Raw genomic sequence first — 20,617 nt, forward strand, 5'->3', positions numbered from 1 at the left:
ACTTTTTTTTAAACAAGTTGTTTAAATCTAGATTGAGGAGAAAGGTACCAACTTGTTAAGGCTGTTACAGTGTTTTTATGGTACTTATACAAATGCTGCATTTTTCTGAACTAATTCTAGCCAAGAAGCCACATTTTCCTACCCAAAAATTTTACTTAAGTCTGTTTCAAAATGCACAGCTTGTACTTAAACAGGTTTCTTTTGCGCTTACAGCTTTGTGCTGATATACAGCTGCCAGTGGATGGAGTGATTCTCACCTCTGTAGCAAAAGAAAACTTCCATGTTTCTGAATCACAGAAACACTAAATGATTCAAGGTCATCAGAGGACATATTGAATATATTGTGGGCTCCATATTGTGGACTGTTCTGCTTATCATGCAGTCATGAAGGTAGAGCAGAGCAAAAACAAAAAGAAAAAAAAGACTGCCTTGAGGACAATCTGACATGCTTCTCACCCACACCATTCCTTTGATGCTCAAAGGCAAATTAAAAATGCTTTTTTTCTTTTTTTTTTCCTTGTTTTTTCCCATATTAGTGCAATGAGGCCAAGAGAAAAGTCTGGCCAGAACACTTAAGCATCACTTTGAAAACAAGAACAAGTAGTGACAGTGCTTTAAACATGTTCTCTGCTGTTAGAGCCTCACTGATTTCTGTCCTGTGATGGGAAATTTTGATCTGAAGACATTCTTAGACAAGACAAAAAAGCTGCCTTCAGAAGAATATATTAAGCTTCTGTGGTTGTTGTAAGTAAAAAATCAAATTGCTAAAGTAAACCAAATGGAAGTAAATCTGCATTCTGAGAGTAAGGCTTCAATTTCATAAGCTAATATACAACTACTTGTTACTCAACTGCAAACTAGACAGAACACCCCATTTCCAGGTTTTAAATTTAAAACATAGTATTGCAGCAGTTTCCATTTCTGCATTAGATAAACTTTAGTGCTAAAATGGAATATTGGGACATTAATGCCTTTGCTTTAATAAAACCTAAATTTTTTAATTAATATGCCAAGACAAATTACAGCCCATAGCTCTTGGGTAACTATTGCAGACAGCTGAGACTCATCACCAATGCCTCTGTGGGGAGAGGGATTAATGGCAGCTTTGGAATGAGTCTGCTTTTTTCTGCAAAGAAAAAATGTCCATTAAACACTGTGGTTAGAAGAAAGTTGAGTGCTAGTTTTATGGACTAATCTTTAAATTGCAACCAAATGAATTTAGGTATATGAACAGTTTCAGCAGGTCAGTCAAATTCAAAATTAAATATTACTGAATCGGAAACAGATTTAGATATTTACAGGGTGGAAGAAGAATACTCAGTGTGCTGTCAGGCACGCACTGGCAGCATCTTTTCCTCCCTGGACAGCAACAAATCCATGCCTGTGAGCTGAACTGACAGGGCATTTTACTGCCAGAGAAGTCAAAAGACTTAGTCAGTTAATTTGTTCTTCAGCAATCTCAGCTTCTTTCTGTTAGCAAGGAGAAACAGGGATTCCTGTTACTGTGGTTGCTACTACCAAGGCTTACACTGCACTTTATTGGAGTTTTAACCCCAGTACTCTGCCTGAACTCCAGCTTGAGTGATTTTGATGGCATTCAACGGCAGGACTGTCTGCCACACAGAACTGTGGAATGGTGCTGCTGTCTGTTCTTCAACCATGCCTAGACCTCTGCTCCAGAGAGAGAAAAGCCAGTCAAACAAACAAAAAATCAAGCAAAACCAACAAAAGCCAACTAAATAAAAGGAAAATCAAAGTAAAAAAATAAAGCAAGGATTTTTCAGCTCGTAATCCATGTTTGGCATTGGGCAGAATCTCATTATAGTTACTTAAAAGGCCTACAAAATACTTACTCAACATTTAGGGTCTTACAGTATTCAGCATGCTGCTAAATACAATCCCCTCCAAGCATTTTCTCTAAAACCACACAAAGCCATCATGCAGTTCGAGCACATGTGTTAATACCCGACCCCAAGGCATATTTAGGAGTTTAGGAATAATAGAGAAAATCCTTACCAATAGCAGTAGTAAGAAAAGAAACCACTTCCGACTCCTTGCCATCATTGTAGAAAGCTAAATGCCATATTCCTGAATCTAAATACTGGATAAATCCTGTCTCGTGGCTGGCCAAGGGCACAAACGCTCTGTGCTGCCGCTGAGGTCCTTCCAGGCTTCTCGCCTCCTGCGTCAGGAGACGTCTTCCGTCAAGGAGCTCGACAAAGTCAAACTGAAACATAAGAGGGAGTGATGTGATGTTCGTGTGTTTATCAGGTTTCCTCAAGCTTAGTCTCTTATTCTGGGTCTGCAGAAGCATCATAAACAGGTTTGTCCTGGTAATTCAAGTACTTTCCTGGACTACCTGCAAATAACAATTTTGGAAGTAGGTAGCACATGAATGTATTTTCCTGCAATTATAAGAATCCCGAAATCATCTTTGTTTAGAAGGTGACTTGTAGCGCATTGGCCTTACTGAGGTGTTCTCATTTTGTAGAAATACAGGCAGAAGAACATGAGACCATGTCTCAACTGCACTGTAAATATGACACTACGCAGCTTGTTATCTTTTTTTATGTCTTGGCTAATACAGAAAATTAGACAGAAAAATATATCTAGCCCAATTGGGTTGTTTGCCAGAGTTGCTAGGAGTCACCAAGGGAAAAGTAAAAAATATTTTAAAGTGAACTCTGGTAGAGGTTTTGCAGAAGTATTTTTCTTAGCCAACAAGGGTTTTATCTTAAAACAGTAGGAAAAGTGGTTAAAAGATCATAGAAAATGAAGATGAAAAAGAGATAAATAATATAGAAAAGTCCCATTTAAGCAGGGGCTCTAGGTATTTTCCTCAAAAGGATGCATTTAATTTTGCAAGGGTAACTTCAACTGAACAACTGCTTTACTTTAATGCTAGTATTGCAACTCCCTTTAGTTCCCTATTTAAATAACCTTCCACTGATTTCCCACAATAATTGTATTTTGTCTGGTATTATATTAATGGGATGAAGCAGATATAAGCCTAGCAGACAACACAAATGTTAAATGAACCTTATCTAAACTGACTTTTATCATGTGTTTAGATGACCAGGACACCTCACAAGCAAAATCCAACAGTTGAGGCACTATTCAGCTTTTCTATACCCTGACTTCATTTGGTTTTGCCTCTCTCATCCAGCTATTCAGGAAAATTTGTGATTTTTTTTTTGGCAGGAAGAAGAAAAATAGGCAAAAAAAACCACCATCACTTATTTCTGAATCTGTAAATGTTGCTGTACAGAATGGCTGCTGAGTGTTAGTTGACTGTGGCAACAATATTTAGGCTGCTTATCCCTTTTCACTTTACTGTAGCAAAATTTGGGTGCTTGTTATTAAGTTGTCTGGTATGGTCTTCAAAGGCAACCAAGAAAAGGACTTGATGACATGTTCTTTCCTATATAGGAGAAGTTAAAAGAAGTTAAGTGTTTTAAAAAAAGAAGTGTTTATTTCCAAGAACATTTTGAACAATAAGCAATGTATGACACAGCTTGCATATGAAATGACAGAATTTGTCCCTAGATTATTTTAATGATGTATTTTTATTTATTTATATGAAATTGTTTTTTAACTTCACTTTAATTTTTACTTTCTTTTAGTTATATTTCAGTATACAGAACTCAAATTTGGTGCTGAAGTGTCTTTTTGAGAATGTAAAAGCTGCCATACTGAAAAGGTCATTCCTTTTGGGTATCTATCCAAGTTAGCTTTGCTAGAGACAAAGTTTCTGTTTTGGAAAAAATACGATGTAAATATAAATTACAAAAATATACAATCTAAAATCAAAAAAATACAAGGCAAGTATAAATTCTAAACATGTGTAATTAAAAATGTACATTTCTGTTTCAACTGTGCCCTGGGGGGCATCAGGCACAGCACTGACAACTGGGCAAGAGAGGGGATTGTCCTGCTCTGCTCTGAGTGTGGGCAGCCTCACCTCAAGGGCTGGGGGCAGTCTTGGGGGCCACAATATAAGAAAAACATTGATCTTTAGAGAGTGTCCAAAGGAGGGCCACGAGGATGGTGAGGGCTCTGGAGGGGAAGCCATGTGAGGAGTGGCTGAGGTCATTGGTCTGTTCAGCTTGGAGGAGACTGAGGGGAGACCTCATTGTGATCTCCAGTGACAGGACTTGAGGATACAGCCTGAAGCTGATTCAGGAGAGGTTTAGGTTGGATATGAGGAAAAGGTTTTTCACTCAGAGGGTGACGGAGCACTGGAACAACCTCCTCAGGGAAGTGGTTCACAGAAGCGTTTGGACAATGCTCTCGGCACATGGCGTGATTCCTGGGATCTCCTGTGCAAGGCAGGAGTTGAACTCAGTGATCCTCACAGGTCACTTCCAACTCAGCATATTCTATGATTCTATGAGAACAACAGAAGGATTTAAGATGATACTGGTGAGTGGCTGGTTTGAAAGACGCTTTGGGACCCAGGTGTCTGTAGCCACTCTGAGCATGAGCTACTGCCTAGGCTGATGCCTCACCAGGTCTGAGAGTGACCATGCCTGACACAGCTGAGCAGGACAGTGACAGAGGACATCACTGTGGTGTCTGGGCGCTGGTAATGTCTCAAAAGAGCTTGAGTAAGGAACAAGTAAACTAAAGAAGGTAAAACCAGAAGAGGAAACCCTAAGTATTTCCATATTCATTTTGAAACATGATGGTATAGCTTGACTCGATTTTTAAAACAGAACTTAAAAAAACATGGGTAAAGTTCACTTCACCGAGTGCTGACATCTCCATGGCAGCTTGAATTAGTTTTCTAGATTCACTGGATTGCAACTGAAGAGACACTTCTAGGATGCAACCTGCCTCATTGTAAAGTGGACAACTAAGAAATGTCCTGTGGATGGTGCTTACAAGCATCCACTTCCTGGTATATGTTAGATGTAGTTACTTAGAGCTTAGTGAGATGAAAACAATTTCAAGGCACTCAGGTACAGTGAGATGCTGTTGTTCCACTCCAATCTGGGTTATGCTTACTTAAGGGCTTTCTGCCAAAAACAATTTTTTTTTAAAAATAAATATTTGCAAGATGTTGCTGCAGATGTTGATGACTTTGCCAAGCTACTAGTTACTAGTTGTAAATAATAATTGAGCCACAAATGGATTGGACTTTATTGCATTTTAATACATTCAAAGATTTTTAATAGGCAATTAGTTACTGCAAAGGAAATAATTGATAAAATACCATGTTAATCAATTCAAATGGTACAAATGGAAAAATGCCCTCTGTAAGCAATGAAGACCTATCCCTAAAATTTCTGATTTATTAAAATCTGGTGTGGGTTAAAATGACTTTTAAAAAGGATTTAATCTAGGAAGATTAAATCTAATAGACCATAACAAAATTGTGTAACTTATTATGATTTGTTGAGAAGAATGAGAATAAATGCCTTTTGTTAATAGCAAACTGTTTTGGGCTTCTGCATGATCTATTTCTAAGACTACAGAAATTTGGAACTGACATTTTCTTCCTACTTATTAGTGACCACAGTTGTTGGCAACCTAAAACAGAAAATAATCACTATAGGCAGAGAAAGTTTCCCAAAGAGAATTTGGAATAGTTTGTTATTTTAACATGGATAAGTACGGCTTTGAGCATTGTACTGGGTTTGCACAGCCAGGTTTCGGTAGCAGGGGAGGCTGCTTTGAGAAGCTGCTGGAAGCTTTCCCTGTGTCTGACAGAGCCAATGCCAGCCAGCTCCAAGACAGATCCACCACTGGCCAACACGGAGCCCGTCAGTGATGGCAGCAATTGTCACCTCCTTGAGAACATACTGAAGAAGGCAAAAAAAAAATATTGCACAAAAGAAATTGCAGCTAGACAAGAGGGGAGTGAGAATATGGGAGTGGAGCAATTATGCAGACACCAAGGTCAGTGCAGAAGGAGAAGCAGGAGGTGCTCCAGGTGCTGGAGCTGAGATTCCCCAGCAGCCCCTGGTGCAGACCATGGTGAGACAGCTGTGCCCCTGCAGCCTGTGGAGCTCCAAAGGGGAGCAGAGGTCCCCTTGCAAACAGCCTGGGGAGAAGACCCACTAAAGAGCAAGTGGATGCCTGAAAGAAGGCTGTGACTCTGTCCCAAGCCTGTGCTGGAGCAGGCTCCTGGCAGGATCTCTGGCCCCATGGACAATGGAGCCCCCACTTGAGTACCTCTGCTTTCAGGACTTTTGGAAACGATCCCTTGATGGTTATCACATAGGAAACCAATGAATGCACTCCGTGGAAGAAGTGAGGTTTATGTTTTAAATTTTAGGTTTTTTACTTAAACAATTGAACCTATCCATGTAATAACTTCTGTTCCGTAACAAAATTTAAGAATGATAATACAGAAATAAAAGGAATAAAGAGTTCTGATCTAAAGTTAGTATTATGCAATCATGACTTGAGTCTTTATTTAACTAACACAGGATTTTTAAGTTGTAAATGTTTGAATCTCCCTGTAAAAAGAGACTGATTAGAAAAGGGCAGTAAGAGCATTACTGTGGCACTGAAATTATGATGTGCTGATCCTACTAGAATATTTTAATTCCACAGAAAAGTGGGCAGAGAAGTGTAGATTTAAGACATCTCTTTGACAGAAGTAAGTTGGAGGTGTGTTAATATGTTCAAAATACTATATTATCCACTGAGATCATAATAAACATATTTGTTTGTTAAGAAACAAACAAAAAAGGCAGGGTATTTCTATAAATCTCTAGTATTTTCAGCTAACAGTAAAGGGCAAGGGCAAGATACACTAACATAAACCTGCTAATTCTTTGATAACCTGCTGATGCAAGTGGGAGTAAGACACTTTGCATTGCCAGAGTATATGCCCTAATGTATTAATCAATCTGGGTAAGAGCATCTTAGAAGCTGAAACAGAAAGGAGAGAAAATAATGTATAAAATTCTCACTTAAGGGGATAGTTCTTCAGAGCTTTTCCTACAAAGTGATTTTTTTACTTTTTTTTTTTTTTTGGTCAAGATGTGTTAACAAAAGCATCTGCTTTCATTTTAGTACTACAGAATAATAACTGGATCTTGATTTCTGCCTAAGTTGGTGGTTTCTGTAAAATGGTTTTCTTTTATTTTATACTAATTACTTGGCCCTGACAAACCTCAGTCTAAGCTGACAGCATACACGATGTGAAGGGCTGGCTCAAGGCATTCCATCATGGAAGACAGAAGTGAATCTTGCTCCTGTAAGGGTGACCAACTGGAGTCTTGCTGCTTTTACCATGAGATGGGAAAGACAGTGGCTGAAAGAGAGACAGACCTGAGGTATATGAATGTGCTTAAGAGAAGATTGCTTTGGATGCAGCTTGAGTGTGGCTGCCTTTGTGCAAAGCACTGAATGGAGAAGGTGGTATCTTCTGCTGCTTGGAGCAACCAGCTGATATCCTCAGTGACCACCAAATCAGCCTCATAAAACCCTTCTCCTCTGGCAGCCTGCTGCCTTAGGCAACTGCCTGCTCTGCCCCTGCCTACAGCCCACCAGATTAATTTGTGTAAATGTTTTCAATTGTCTCTTGATTCTTGTTCTCTGGATAAAGGATCTTGGGCATCTTGCAAGCACACAACAAATCCTCAAAAGAAACAGATGAAATAAAATACATCATACAAACATTCATTTTGAGACAACATAATTTAATTCAAATCAAGTCCCATTACCTGCGTGTGTGATGGTGGGAGTCCTTTTCTGCCATAGATGCCAACCAGAGCAGCCTTTCCTAAAGACACATTGAATTTCAGATGCACTGGGTGGTCGATGAACACCTGAGATCTCCAAAAGATACCAGGAGGGATCTTCTGCGTGGCTCGTCTGCCTACATCAATTTCTCCGGAGTCTATAAAACTGTCGTCTGGAAAGAAACTACTGGGTTTTCCTGCCAAAACACAGGAACAAAATGCTTGAATTAGTCTTTAGATCCTCAAAGTAACCTAATCATACTGGTATCTCTGACAGTGATCTTGAAAAACAGTCTATTAGTGTCTTGAAGTCTTCAGAGTACTATGTCTAGCCAATCCATACGATTATGGGAGGAAAACTGGCAGGAATATTTCTGGCTTTAGTAACCGTTTTGCTTGAAAATGTGAGCATGGGAAGAGCAACCTGGAGAAAAATGGCCTTGTGTTCAAATTGTTAACATCAGACAGTGTGTAATTATATTCCAAAGATAAGAATAAATCAACTGACATTATATCCTAAATTAATATAAGTTTAGGAGCAGAGAAGTCATTGTTAAATTAGTAAAGAGAAATATAGAAAGAATGGGATAGACGTGCCACAGAGTGGAATGGTGGTGTGGAGAACAGCAGCATGAATGATGTCTGAGTGAGAAAAGGAAAAGGCTTCTCTATTAAATTAATTCTTGGCAATATTTGATATAGTAAAAAGAAAGCTAAAAAAAAAAAATGGACTGAGATAAACAAAGGAGACCACACCCTACACTTGAGTAATATCTCTTAAGAAACATGAGAGGTTTTAATTTGGTTTCAATATAATCTGTAAAGTGTGCTGTTAATAACCATTTTCTTTCAGAAGACAAATGGAGGCATCTTTTTCTAAAACTACCAGGCTCTCCAGCCCATTATTCAAATGGGATCAGGACATGCTCTAATGTCCAAGGGAGTCAGCAGGGAACTTGGACCCAAAAAACACACCGGAGGAATTACAGGTTAGAAATCTACACAGTTGTAACTCCCAAAGCAGGTGGCTGCTTCAAAAAATCTGGACCCAGAGAAAGACCAGGGAATGAGGGGTAGAATGAAAAATCAAATGCCAGAATGTTCCCTTTTCAGCCTGTGCTATAACCAGTGGCCACAGCTTTGGCTGCAGGGCACAGGGATGATGAAGAAGGAAACTGCTTAGGAAACAGCCTTTATTAAGGACACTTCTAGTGGAAAAGCATGCAGTAGTGTCACCTGAAAGATTCTGGTTTTAGTAAGGAGAGCAACATATCACCAACAAGGACTAGCTATTAATTCTGGAAATTCAAATAAATTTCTTTCTTATCTCCGTGCCATTACAGCACACACTGCTGTGTGTTTCACAGAGCAAACAATTCTAGCAAAATGAGAAAGAAACTTCTGGCTACATACATTCTTTTGTAGGAAAATCACACTATGACTTTTCTTCTTCCAGTACCTACATTTGAGGAATGGGGAAAAAGAAATCCTTTCCCATCTATAATGAATTTATGTAAAATAGTCTCAGAATTTACTTGCCATGTTGAAAAGGTGACTTGTAGAACATAGCATTTATTGTTTCAAGTGACATTTCCTTTAAGATTACATAATTTTAAATACAGTATTGCCTTAAATTTCTCCACATACCATCCCAACACAAACTCTCCTGGAGAAACTAATGTAAATTGCTAGCTGTCCCTGAAAATCAATATATAAATGATATGCATATTAACTATTAAGGATGGAGAATTTTCCTTGCAGAGTTTTGGCTCCGGTAACACTAAACACTGATTTACAGTCAGCAACTGCTTAAGGAGACTGCTGGAGCAGGACTTGATGGCATGAGCTAACTCAAGGCAGAAGTTTTATGCATATCAGCACAAAAGGTGTATATGCAAAGGCTGTACGTTCACACAAAAAAAGCTACTCCTAATTTTATCATATCTCCATTTATCATTGCTCATCACTCTCAAATCAATATGGGGGAAATCTTCTGACCTTTTATTCTTTTTCAGTCCATGTACATATTAAAGGAGATAATCGGAAGCAGCTTAGGTAAATGGGAATTCTTTCTGAATCCTTCTGTGCTAATAAGAGTATAATTGCACAAGGAAAATCAACCAGCTAGATTCTGAAGGGAATTACTTTATCAGCTGAATTGACAGTATTTATTTGGCATACTAAAATCTTCTTTTCACACTGTCAGGATAATAGGAAACAGTACCAATGTCTTCATGCAAAGTTTTCTTATTGTACTACTGCAAGATGAAAAGATTGAGGATTCTATTAAAGAAGAGCTAAAGATATCACATGTTTTGGTTCAAATGAAGGATATATCTTTTTCTGACTACTACTGACATGTTTTATGGATTCTTAGATATTCAGATGAAAACCTTAAGTATTTTATATGCCCCATGATTGTTCATTAATAAAGACTGTACATCAGAGTGAATCAGGGAAGGTGAGAATTTAACACGATAGATGCTGCTATGCAAGATAGAGCCTGGAGAAAATGAGCACAGGGTGTATTCTGTAGAGAGAGCAGCACTTGCTCATGCAAACGAAAATGCTTCTGTGATTGCAAAAGACAGTCTCACAGAAATAATTTTTTGTACACAGAATTACAAAGTTTATGTCTCCTCTTAGTGCACAGCTGTACGTCTGAGAAGCAGATATCCTAAGAGCTGTTATGTCATGTTGCCAGACGTTGAAGCTTGTCCTGATAGAGAAGTCCAAGGAGAAGCTCTCTTCCCCAGCCTGAATTCAGTCCCTGAAATCCCTCTCTGTTTCACCTATTGTAATTGTAGCCTACAATAAGACTAGGGCCTATGGGACTGGATACTTCACAAAGAAATTACAATGAAAAAAGCCATTCGAGATTCTAATCAGAAACTGGCTTTTAATCAGAATACCTGACTCCTTAAAATTAACTACAGGTCTGAATTCTTAATTGGACTGTCAATTACTTTGCTCTTTCTGCACATTACCTTGAACTTTTTAGTTGCTGTAGCAACTGTTCCTAATTTCTTTGGATATCAAAATGAACTACTTCATTTAAGACCTTCCTGAATCTCTCTATATTTCTCACAGGATGGTTCCCTGACCCATCAAAATACTTAAGAACACACATAGCTCTGACTTCAACCACAGTCAATTACATGCTTAAATGCAAGCATGTGTTAAGTGCTTTGGTAAACAGGGTTGGGCTTGAACAGAGGTAAATGTTGTTCTGGAGCATGGCCACAGATGAGAAGGAATGACTGTTACTGAGAGTTGGCAAGACACTGGAAATGATTCATTCAGATCAGCTCTAAGGATGTTCTTAACACATTCCAGCCTACTTTATTCTGATCCAGAAGACATTCAAATATATTTCTATTCTTTTAAAAATAAATTTCAATTACAGACATTCTGGTTTAGAACAGAAGCCTTGCAGCATTGCTAGTCCAGAATTAGTCACATAGTTACCTGATGGGGAGAGAGCTGCATTTGAAGGCTGGACAGCGTTACTCCTGCACCAAAGAAGTGCCAGGGTACTTTTAGTCAGGACACAGTATTTTCCTCTAAACCCTACAGATTCCCTAAGATCTATACAAAGCAGTAACTTGAGGGGTCTTCTCATGACATAACTAGGTTATTTCCCAGATTTCTCTTTTAACAGAGCAGCAATCAAAACCTCTACTCGTGTCACTGTAAACGTGGCTAAAATAAAATCAAGCAGAGGTCTTTCACCTGGATGGCAGTTTTGAATACATATATTTATTTTAATTTTGACTTCTAAAAGGAAATGGACAGATCAAAGCTAGATGATTCAGAAATGAAACATATGGCAAGTTAGAGGAGATAAAGAAAAAGGATTTGTCGTGAAGTATTTTTTGAGTACAACACCAGGACTGTCTGCAGCTTGCTGTACACTGTCTTGTAAGGTTTGCTGAGAATAACCTGCTTAGCTGATTTTTCCTTGTAGCAACTTGATGGCAGCCATCAGTTACCAGTAAATACACTGTTTTAAGGAACACACATAATTATGGCCTTTATTTGGACTAATAGAGACAGAAAAACTCTTATAGAAAAAAAATGCTACAATTAATTTAAATTAAACATGTAAACACAGGCTGTCAGCCAAATCCTAGGGAACTCTGAGTAAACTTTTGAGTTCAGTGAATTGCAAAACAGTAGCATGCATCTTATATGCCCAAAAAACTTCCATCAAAATGGAAGTTTGATGGAAAAATCTAGAAAATCAAAATGGAAAATTGTCTATTACTTCAGTTTTATTGGAATCTCATAATTATATATAGAGAAGCTTGACACACAAACGAAAAAAAGCTTTCTGAAAATCTGCATTTCTCATTTCCCCAGCTATGTGTGGGGAGGGATAAGACTTTGCAGAGCTTACAAGTACTTTTAGCAGTGGTGTCTCTAAAAAAAGAACACAATGATGTAAGGCTGCTGAATAAATAAGGCGTTGCTGAATTGAGAACCCATAAGCTGCTTCTGATTTCTATCAATACTGTGATACTTCGTGGAGACTAGGCCTTTTATCTGGCTACTTTTGCAAAGCTATGTCCAACTCTGGAGTGCCAAAACTTACAGTGTAATAGCTCTTAGTAAGTATTTTGGTCCTCAAAACATTTGCTAAGTGGCAACAAATAGTCAAACTCAAACATATTTGTAGTGCTGTAGAGAAAGCCTGATCCAGTGCTCCAGGAATGATTTAATTTTCAAGAGACAATGCTTTCCCATGAAAACAGCCACTCGAGGCAGGGTTTTCATGCTGGCCTTCTGTAGTCTGTGAGAATGCCTTGAATGTGTGGAGAAGGTTTCACACAGTTTCATTGCATTAGTGGACATCAGAGGGGTATGAAACTTAGAAACATATGAAAACAGGACTGACAACTACTAGCTCTAGACATGAAAGACTGGAAAAGCACCTGCTGATGGCAGCACCGAGGGTGATGGAACATGAGATTGGACGGCTGGAGTTTAGAGGCAGACAGAGGACTCACAACATGGACACACACCAACCATACCTTCACTGGTTCCTTTGCCTTTCCTGTCAGGTAACTCTAACCCTGTGCCCCCCGAAGGATATAAGGAGACGTCCGTTGGCACTGGCCAACTGCTGGCTGTGTCTTCCGTGATCTCATACATCTGCCCCTCCATCGGCTGCAGGTGCCAGTTTAGGCCAAACAGGTGCATGGCTGTGGTGAGCAATGAGAAAAGTCATCTTTTTCTGTTTGGGAGAGTTTCAGAACTACAGGGGCACTTTCTCTTTCTAAACCCTCGCTCCAATGCCTTATTAGTGGTCATTGCTTTAGGACAAGAATGGGATTAATGTAATTAGACAGCCCCTGCTGCTTCTACCATACCGGCTCCCTACGTCTTTCCACCCACTTAAACTCGATTTAGATCACCTGTAACAATCCACACTGCTGCTTCCAGCAGGACCACTCCTGACTCATGGTCTGCATAACAGGATAACCAGGCAGTGTTTCACAAAGCTCCCAAGGCTGGGGTGACAATGCAATGAACACAGAATACAAGGAGTATTGTTTCTTAACATACCAATAAATCCTGGGGAACTGCATTCCAGTTTGCTTTGCCATATTCACAGTGTATTATACAGGTTCTCTTTTTTTTTACCCAGCGCTTGTACACAGAAGCCCTTACAGACATCTCTGACAGCTTTTCCTGATTAAGACCAAGTAAAAACTGAGGCAATTCAAGACCCAACTTGCACACATGCCTTTGTGCTCTGCATCACAAATGAGCGACTATGAGCATTCCTTCATACAACTCAGCCTCTTCTATTCAGATCAAAGACATATCCTTGAGAACTGAAAACGAGCAGCACCATTTAGATTTGTGTGATAGCAGGGAAAAGCTCTCTGTAGGTTTCTGGGCCATGCAAAGTCATCCAGCGCACACATGAATTTATTTCAAGGCATTACATAAAGACAAGTGAAGTTAAGGAACAAGACAGACTACTTTAAAAGCAAGCACATGTAAGAGGAGTATGGAAATAATATGCTTATACAACTAATACTTGCCCCTTGCAAATAAAAAGCAAAAGAATGTGGCTTCTGGCTTGCCATATCAGTTCTTCCATCCCCAACATAAACATTTCATACTCAATCAGTATCCAGCTTAGCTTCAGGCTCTACACAGCTAAATGATCTGATATTTACTACATTTGGAATGACATTTCTTTTTTAAGGAAAGCCTTGATATTTTACACTATAATTTCTCCAAGAAACTATACAATGGCACTAACATCACAGCCATTTAGTATAAACAAAACCAGTAAAGAAACAGAGCATTTCCATGGCCTCAAATTCTCTTTTATTCATAATCATATACCTGAGATCAGCATCCATTGTTAGGGACGAGTGGTTAGTTTATTTAAACCTGTGCATCAGAAACAATCTTTACAAGAGAATTGAAAAGTAATCTGAGTAGCTCTCTGAAGACAGCATGTTTAGGCAATTTAGCAAATATGTGATTTTTTTCCACTTCAGTCTCAATTAGGTCGCCTATCATTTACTAACATAAACAAGGCTGTCTTTTCATAACTACAACATAACAAAACATGAGTGCAAAATTCTTTTTTTACCATGTAAATGGGGACTGTATTTGTTAACAATCTTATCCATTAGGAAAGAAAATATGCTCCTTAAACTCCCACACAGCAAGGAAGGTCTCCTGAGGACCTGTTCAACATTTGTTTTTATACAGGTAAGTATACCAAGAAAGAATGTTACCAACACTACTGGTAATTTAACCAGGGTACTTCAGGCAGAGGCACAAGTATTTTCATCTAAAAGGGATATATTTTCTTGGCAGTGAAGCTGTGCAACTGAAGAGAGGAAATCAGACCATGAACAAGGAATCTGAATCAAGCACTTGGCATTGCTATGCTTGCGTAGTATCTTTGTGTTTGTACAACCTTCATCATCAGAGTGCCTGGGCACTTCAAAGCTATTAACCTCATAAAACCTCATCAGGTAGGAATCTGTTTTTTTCTACTACACAGAAAAAGAAAGGAGAACTACAGTAGATTAAAGGACTAACTCAATTCACTTGTTTGGGCATTAAAATGCAATTGTGTGTTAATTCACTTACTCTATGCTTACAGGGTCACAAGCTCTAAGGCATTTCATGCAGCTCTCTGCCAGCAGTTTTGTTCTAAGCCCAGTACTGGATGCTATCTTTTAATTCCATCCAGGCTGGACATCTCCCAGGACCAAAGTGTTACCCAGGTGCTGCAGAGTTGTTACAGAGCTCAAGGGCTTAGAGATGTTCGGAGCACACAAGCTCCTATCTTTAACATGGAATATTAGTATGGATGTTTGTAGTTCCAAGCAGAATGGAAACTGCACCCTTCACACCTCCAACTGAGGCAATCCTGGACAGCAGTCACACTTAAAATTCTACTGGCCCTAAGTGTTTAACACGAGCTCCATCTCTCAGATATCTTCATGTTAGAATGACCTCTCCAGTTATACTGGGCATCCCTAGTTTAGGCAGGAGCTGAGCCACTGCTTTCTTTGTAACACCATTTGACTTGCTTTGCCCTTTGGACATCACAGCCTAAGTGACACACAAATTTTTTGGAACACATTGCAAGACCACCGTTTCCCCAAAAGGCCATTGCTGCTTCTCCTCTGCTTAGGAGGACTTTTTAAATTGTAGTTCATTATTTACTGCAAGCAAGTGAAGGTGAAAAACTCAGCCTTTCTTTGGGTGCCTTGGGAAAACTATGAACATTACTTCCAGGCATTAAAATGAATTTAAAACACCTGAGAGGAAGTGTCTTAACAAGTGATCATCTTGCTTCAGTGAAACAACAGAACTGGCACCCTGGAAGTGCTACAGGTTTTCTGAATATTATCCATCCACTTAAACAAGTGGATCAACCATTCCATTTCATCATTCAATTCTCAATGTCTGAAATTTGTCTTACAATGTCCCAAAATTGAAAATATGACAGAATTATCCGTAACATAGATACTGTGCTATCACACAAAGTTAGAAGACCTGTGTTAATGTGAACTTTTGTCCTTTGCTAGTAGATTTTGTCTAAAGCAAAAAGTTTCTTGTGTACATTGATCTCAACATTACATAGATCACAGAATCACAGAATGGTTTGGGTTGGAAGAGACCTTAAAGAGCATCTACTTTCAACCCCACTGTCATGGGGGGTTACCCACACCTTCCATCAGACCAGGTTGCTCAGAACCCCATCCAATCTGGCCTTGAACACTTCCAGGGATGGGGCATCTAAAGCTTCTCTGGATGACCTGTGCCAGTGCCTCATCAGCCTGATAATAAAAAGCTCTTTATATCTAATCTAAATCAATTCTCTTTTCATTTAACACTGTTAATGGCCTTGTCCTGTCACTACAGACCTTAGTAAAACATCTCTCTACATCTTTCTTGCAAACCTCCTTTTTAAGTTTTGAAAGGCTCTAAGAAGGTCTCCAATGATAAGTCATGAGAATGAGAGCTATGCACACCACACCTACAAAAGTGCAGAATGCTGAAAACCAGTATTATTTGAATAGCATTTTGATTACCAAGTAGCTTAAAAAGTTTCAGAAAACAGTGTAAAAGTCAGAACTACTGCTCTATCCAGGATTCCTGATTTGATGTTTCTAAGCACAAAATAAAAGCCTATAAATATCCCTGCTCATATGGCAAACAGACATCATGTAATTTCAGCTATAGGTAGGCAATAACCACACAAGTCAACCTGAAACAAGAACAAAGACTGGTTTACTTTGGAAACACACTTTTGTAGCAGTTACATTATGAGGATGTCACCTGATTAAGTGATTTCATGATTATATTCCAAATACCAGCAGTGTCTGATTGGCAACCTGGTGGAAGATTCATTTATCCTCTTGCTCTAACTTCCACAGTGGTGCAAAAAACCCAAGTAGTAACAGTAATTGTTATTTCTGGGTCTTTAAATGGCAATGGGATGTGTAAAGCTGCTGTTGCACACAGCTGTATTTAAAGGTTTTAGGAAACAACCTTGTTCTGTGCTAAATTGATGCAAAGTTCTTTCTCACAGGAAAAAAAAAAAACAACAGAGGACCATAATCATGGAAAAGCCCTGTAACCATGGATGAGAGGCATAATCATATATTTTGAAGTGCTAATGTTGCTAAAAGTGAAGTAAAGCTGTAAAATGAGATTCCTGATGTTCTTAGTCTCTGGGTCAATGGAACCCACTGTGGACATTTTCTCTGGCTTTTTTTCACCCCCTGCTCAGCTAGATACAAGATGTCACTGACAGAGTAAATGCCCTTCTAAAAGCCCCCATGTCCTTCTCCCTCTCCCACATGATGCTCAATAGATTTTCAGATATTGAAGGCTCCCCATGTATTAAAAGAGCACTCTGCAATTAACAATCATTAAAGTGTACACTTTTGTAAAATACCACGTAGCTTTCACTACCTAGGAAGCTTCATGACAGGCTCTTTGCAGAAGCTTTGGTTATATTCCCCATGGAGAAGAACACTCTTTTTGTCTGCCTTCTCCTGGAATGAAAACAATGCTTAGGGGAAACCATGCACGCTCTCTGGGCTGTTTCACCACCAACAACTTCGATGATATAAAGGCATCTGGGGCCTCTGGCCCATTATGCTCATGTTTTGACTTTAAAACTTTTGACTTGCATGACCTTTCCCCTGTAGCTAAGTGCTAGCAAAAGGTGCCCTGAAACTTGCTGAATGGGTAACAGAATTTTCTGTGGCAGAGCAGATCACCTTATCCTCATTCCTAAGTCACCTGTGTCTGCCTTCTTGGTGGAAAAAAATGGACATCAAAACTCCAGTCCCTTCAGGATTTGATTACTTTGCAGAGTTCAGCATTTCAACCATGCCAGTGTGATATAGCTGTTCTTTTGCTGGACTCAGATTCACTTTAGCAAAGAAAATTTGCAAACATTTTAGTATCAGCTGAGTTATTTAATCATGCAAATAAATCAAAGTTCATATTGGTGGAACCAAGTAGTCAATCATAATTCTTCTGATTTTAATGCATTATCTCTTCCTATATGGCATTATGCCTACTCCATATCTACTTGTGAATGTCATAATCAGCTTCAGCAGATGCTGTTAAGCCAAATAAAGAGGAACATTCTTTCCAAGTTTCTTTTGAAGACACTCAGGCTTTTGAGTATGTTTGTATTATTGCCACTTGCTTATGAGACAGCAAAACACTGAAGTCAAAACAACTTACTCAGCAGAGCAGAGAACAAAGGGAGTACATACAGCATTTAGAATGAAAAAGGAGAAACAAAGATAATAATTCACATGGTCAACAAAATGGACATCTCTCAGGACAGGTTGATGGAGCGAAGGAGTTAGCAGGGAGAGGCAGATGATTGTGATAGATCACAGGCAGAAGAAAAGACAAGACATGCTTACTGAAGCATATGAGACCCCCAGAAACCACACCAGTCAGCAGAAAATTGAAAAACAAACTGCTGACCCTTTATTAGCTTGTTGTTTTACCCAAAGCAGCAAGCTAAGTGTAATAAGTAACCAAACCAATCAATTACGATGCTTGGAATTAAGGCTACAGCTGAAGCCACCAGCTGCTTCCACAATGTTTGTTAAAAAGCATTCTCACAGCAGCTCACAGGCTCTGCTGCTTCCTTCTCCCCTGCCCTCTCAGGGCTAAGCCCTGCAGGTACCACAGCTGGCCTGGTGATTCCTCACCCAGGTAAAGCTGCTACAAAAACAAAGGGATTAATAACATAACTACTCTTTCCCAGCTAACAGCTAATCTTGCCCTGAACAATGCACAGAGTTTCTCAGAATGAAGCTTAACAAAACACACCCATGATCCCTACCTGAGCCTGGACTTACACCAAGCACAGGGGTAAAGGGTATAAAGGCAAGACAGGAAGTCTTTTGGGATTCTCATCTGAAAACCCCAGCCAGTTGCTCTGCACTAAGAATACTCCAGGTTTTGAATCTATACTTATGTAGGAATATATGCCCATATATGTCAGCATATTTGCTTAAATAACACAGGGGAGGACAAAAGCTTTGGAAAAGCAAAGCTTCTCTGCACAGCCACCTCACCCTCCTCAGCTCAGCTGTCCTGGCACAGGGTTCCATCTGGAGAAATTTGGCTTTGCTACTCCACTGGTTTCTACAAGCACCTCACTGCACTGCTGACAGCTAAGCCTAAGCCAATACAAGCCAAAAGGACAGTACTGGGAGGAGAAGGGTTTTCCAAAGTCTCCCAGTACAGCATGGGAAAAAGGAGAAAATGGAAAACACTGTGTGAGAAGGAACAAATGAGGACTGATACCACAATGGACAAGAATAAAAATGAGAAAGGGTAGGAAGGTGAGAAAAATACAGAATGAGAGAAACTGAGAAAAAAGGTTAGAATAGAGCAAAGGTAAGTTAAACAAAAAAAAAAGTAGACGGGATTTGGAATAAGAAAAACAGCTGAAGCTCAGTCAGTGGCTGAGAAGACATTTTTACAGCTTGTTTCTTTGCTCTCTCCTCTCTGTGTGGAAACAAGAATAAGATATGTAGTGGTTACATATTCCTCTTTAACGTTCGTGTTTAGTCAGACTTACAATAACATGCTCTCCAAAATGATACCTGAGCTTTGCTTTTTTCTCCTAATTGAGAAAAAGCTGAGCCCCACCACTGAATTACCCAGGGTTAATTTTAATTCAAGTAAATGTATTGCTTTCACTCCTGTCTCTGGAAAATACTTGACTGTCATTATCTGGATAACTGTGTCTACACTGAAATCATACGATTTTTGTGTAAGTGGTAGAACTGACTCTTACAGAATTTAACAGTATTTTTGTGACATCCAGTCTTATGAAAAGGAGCCTTTCAGCATGCAATAATCATTGGTTTGTCAATCTTCAATAAACCAAGGAAGATTAAGAAGAATGGGAACAGTAAAACAATAAATAAATAAATCAAACAGTTTTTCTCTTACACTACTGTTCCATTTCAGTGCTGGCCAAGGCTTGTGTGTCTCAGCAGGGCAGAACACACGAGTCAGGGGCTGAAGTGGCTCTATGGCCTTATGGTGTAGGAAGAGAGCAAAAAGCTGGAGGCAGCATATACTATCTGCTCTACTTGTTTGTATGGTTATGTTCTAGACTAGACAGATCCAAGCTGTTGTTCATCTAAGAGCATGGGGACACTTCTGAGTATTGTGGTGATTTAATACCCCAAGAACAGGTTAACAGATCTGGAATTAACAGACTGAAGATCCCAGTGGTTTGTAGTACCATGAATTCAGATCATTTACACATAAATACATACCCAGGTGACTCAGCCAGGCACCATGGGTCAAGGAGAGAAGGATTCATGCAAGGCCACTTCCTGTGTGGACTTCGGCAGTTACCTTGTGACCAAAAACTGTACTCTGTGTCATTCCTAATGTCTGAAATTATTTCCTATGCAGAAATGCTTTCCATCTGTAGCTTAAAACTTTCACTCAGGAAATGGAAAACCTGACTTCATAAATCATCTTTTGCCCAAATGAATGTGAATTTGCACACCAGGGCAGGACTGCAGTCATGTGGGAACAGAGAATCCTGCATATCAGGCTCTCCACAACCCAAATGGATTAGAGTTGCTGTGCAGTTAGAAATATAAAATTAACAGGTCACAAAGGAATGGAGTCCAAAAGGCAGTTTGATTACATGTTGTTTAAGTGAAGACTCTAAGCCTGTGGCTGGGAGGTCCCATGGCTCTGCTTCCTGCCTGCTGATTTATTCGACACAAGACAATAGTTAAGAAAAATAAAAAAAGGCACCAGGAGGGACATTTAGGGTAATGCTCACTATTGTAAACTCCCCATTTGCCTCCCCTCCTAACTGCTCAATGATCCACCTTCAAGGAGATAAAAGGATTTTCAAG

The 20,617-nt window shown here is 39.3% G+C and overlaps 1 protein-coding gene across 1 annotated transcript in view; it reads right to left on the reverse strand.

Moving 5' to 3' along the window:
* The window catches only part of TENM4 (teneurin transmembrane protein 4), a 341,874-nt gene that overhangs the window by 162,480 nt on the left and 158,777 nt on the right, over nucleotides 1-20,617 (reverse strand). Inside the window, exons 7-9 of the mRNA XM_062514903.1 lie at nucleotides 12,731-12,901; nucleotides 7,680-7,894; nucleotides 2,017-2,227 (exon numbers count right to left, since the gene is read on the reverse strand). Coding sequence (XP_062370887.1) covers nucleotides 2,017-2,227; nucleotides 7,680-7,894; nucleotides 12,731-12,901 — 597 coding nt within the window. The remainder of the gene's footprint in view (nucleotides 1-2,016; nucleotides 2,228-7,679; nucleotides 7,895-12,730; nucleotides 12,902-20,617) is intronic.

Source organism: Cinclus cinclus, chromosome 2, assembly GCF_963662255.1.
Source record: "Cinclus cinclus chromosome 2, bCinCin1.1, whole genome shotgun sequence".
Classification (NCBI taxonomy): Eukaryota; Metazoa; Chordata; class Aves; order Passeriformes; family Cinclidae; genus Cinclus; species Cinclus cinclus.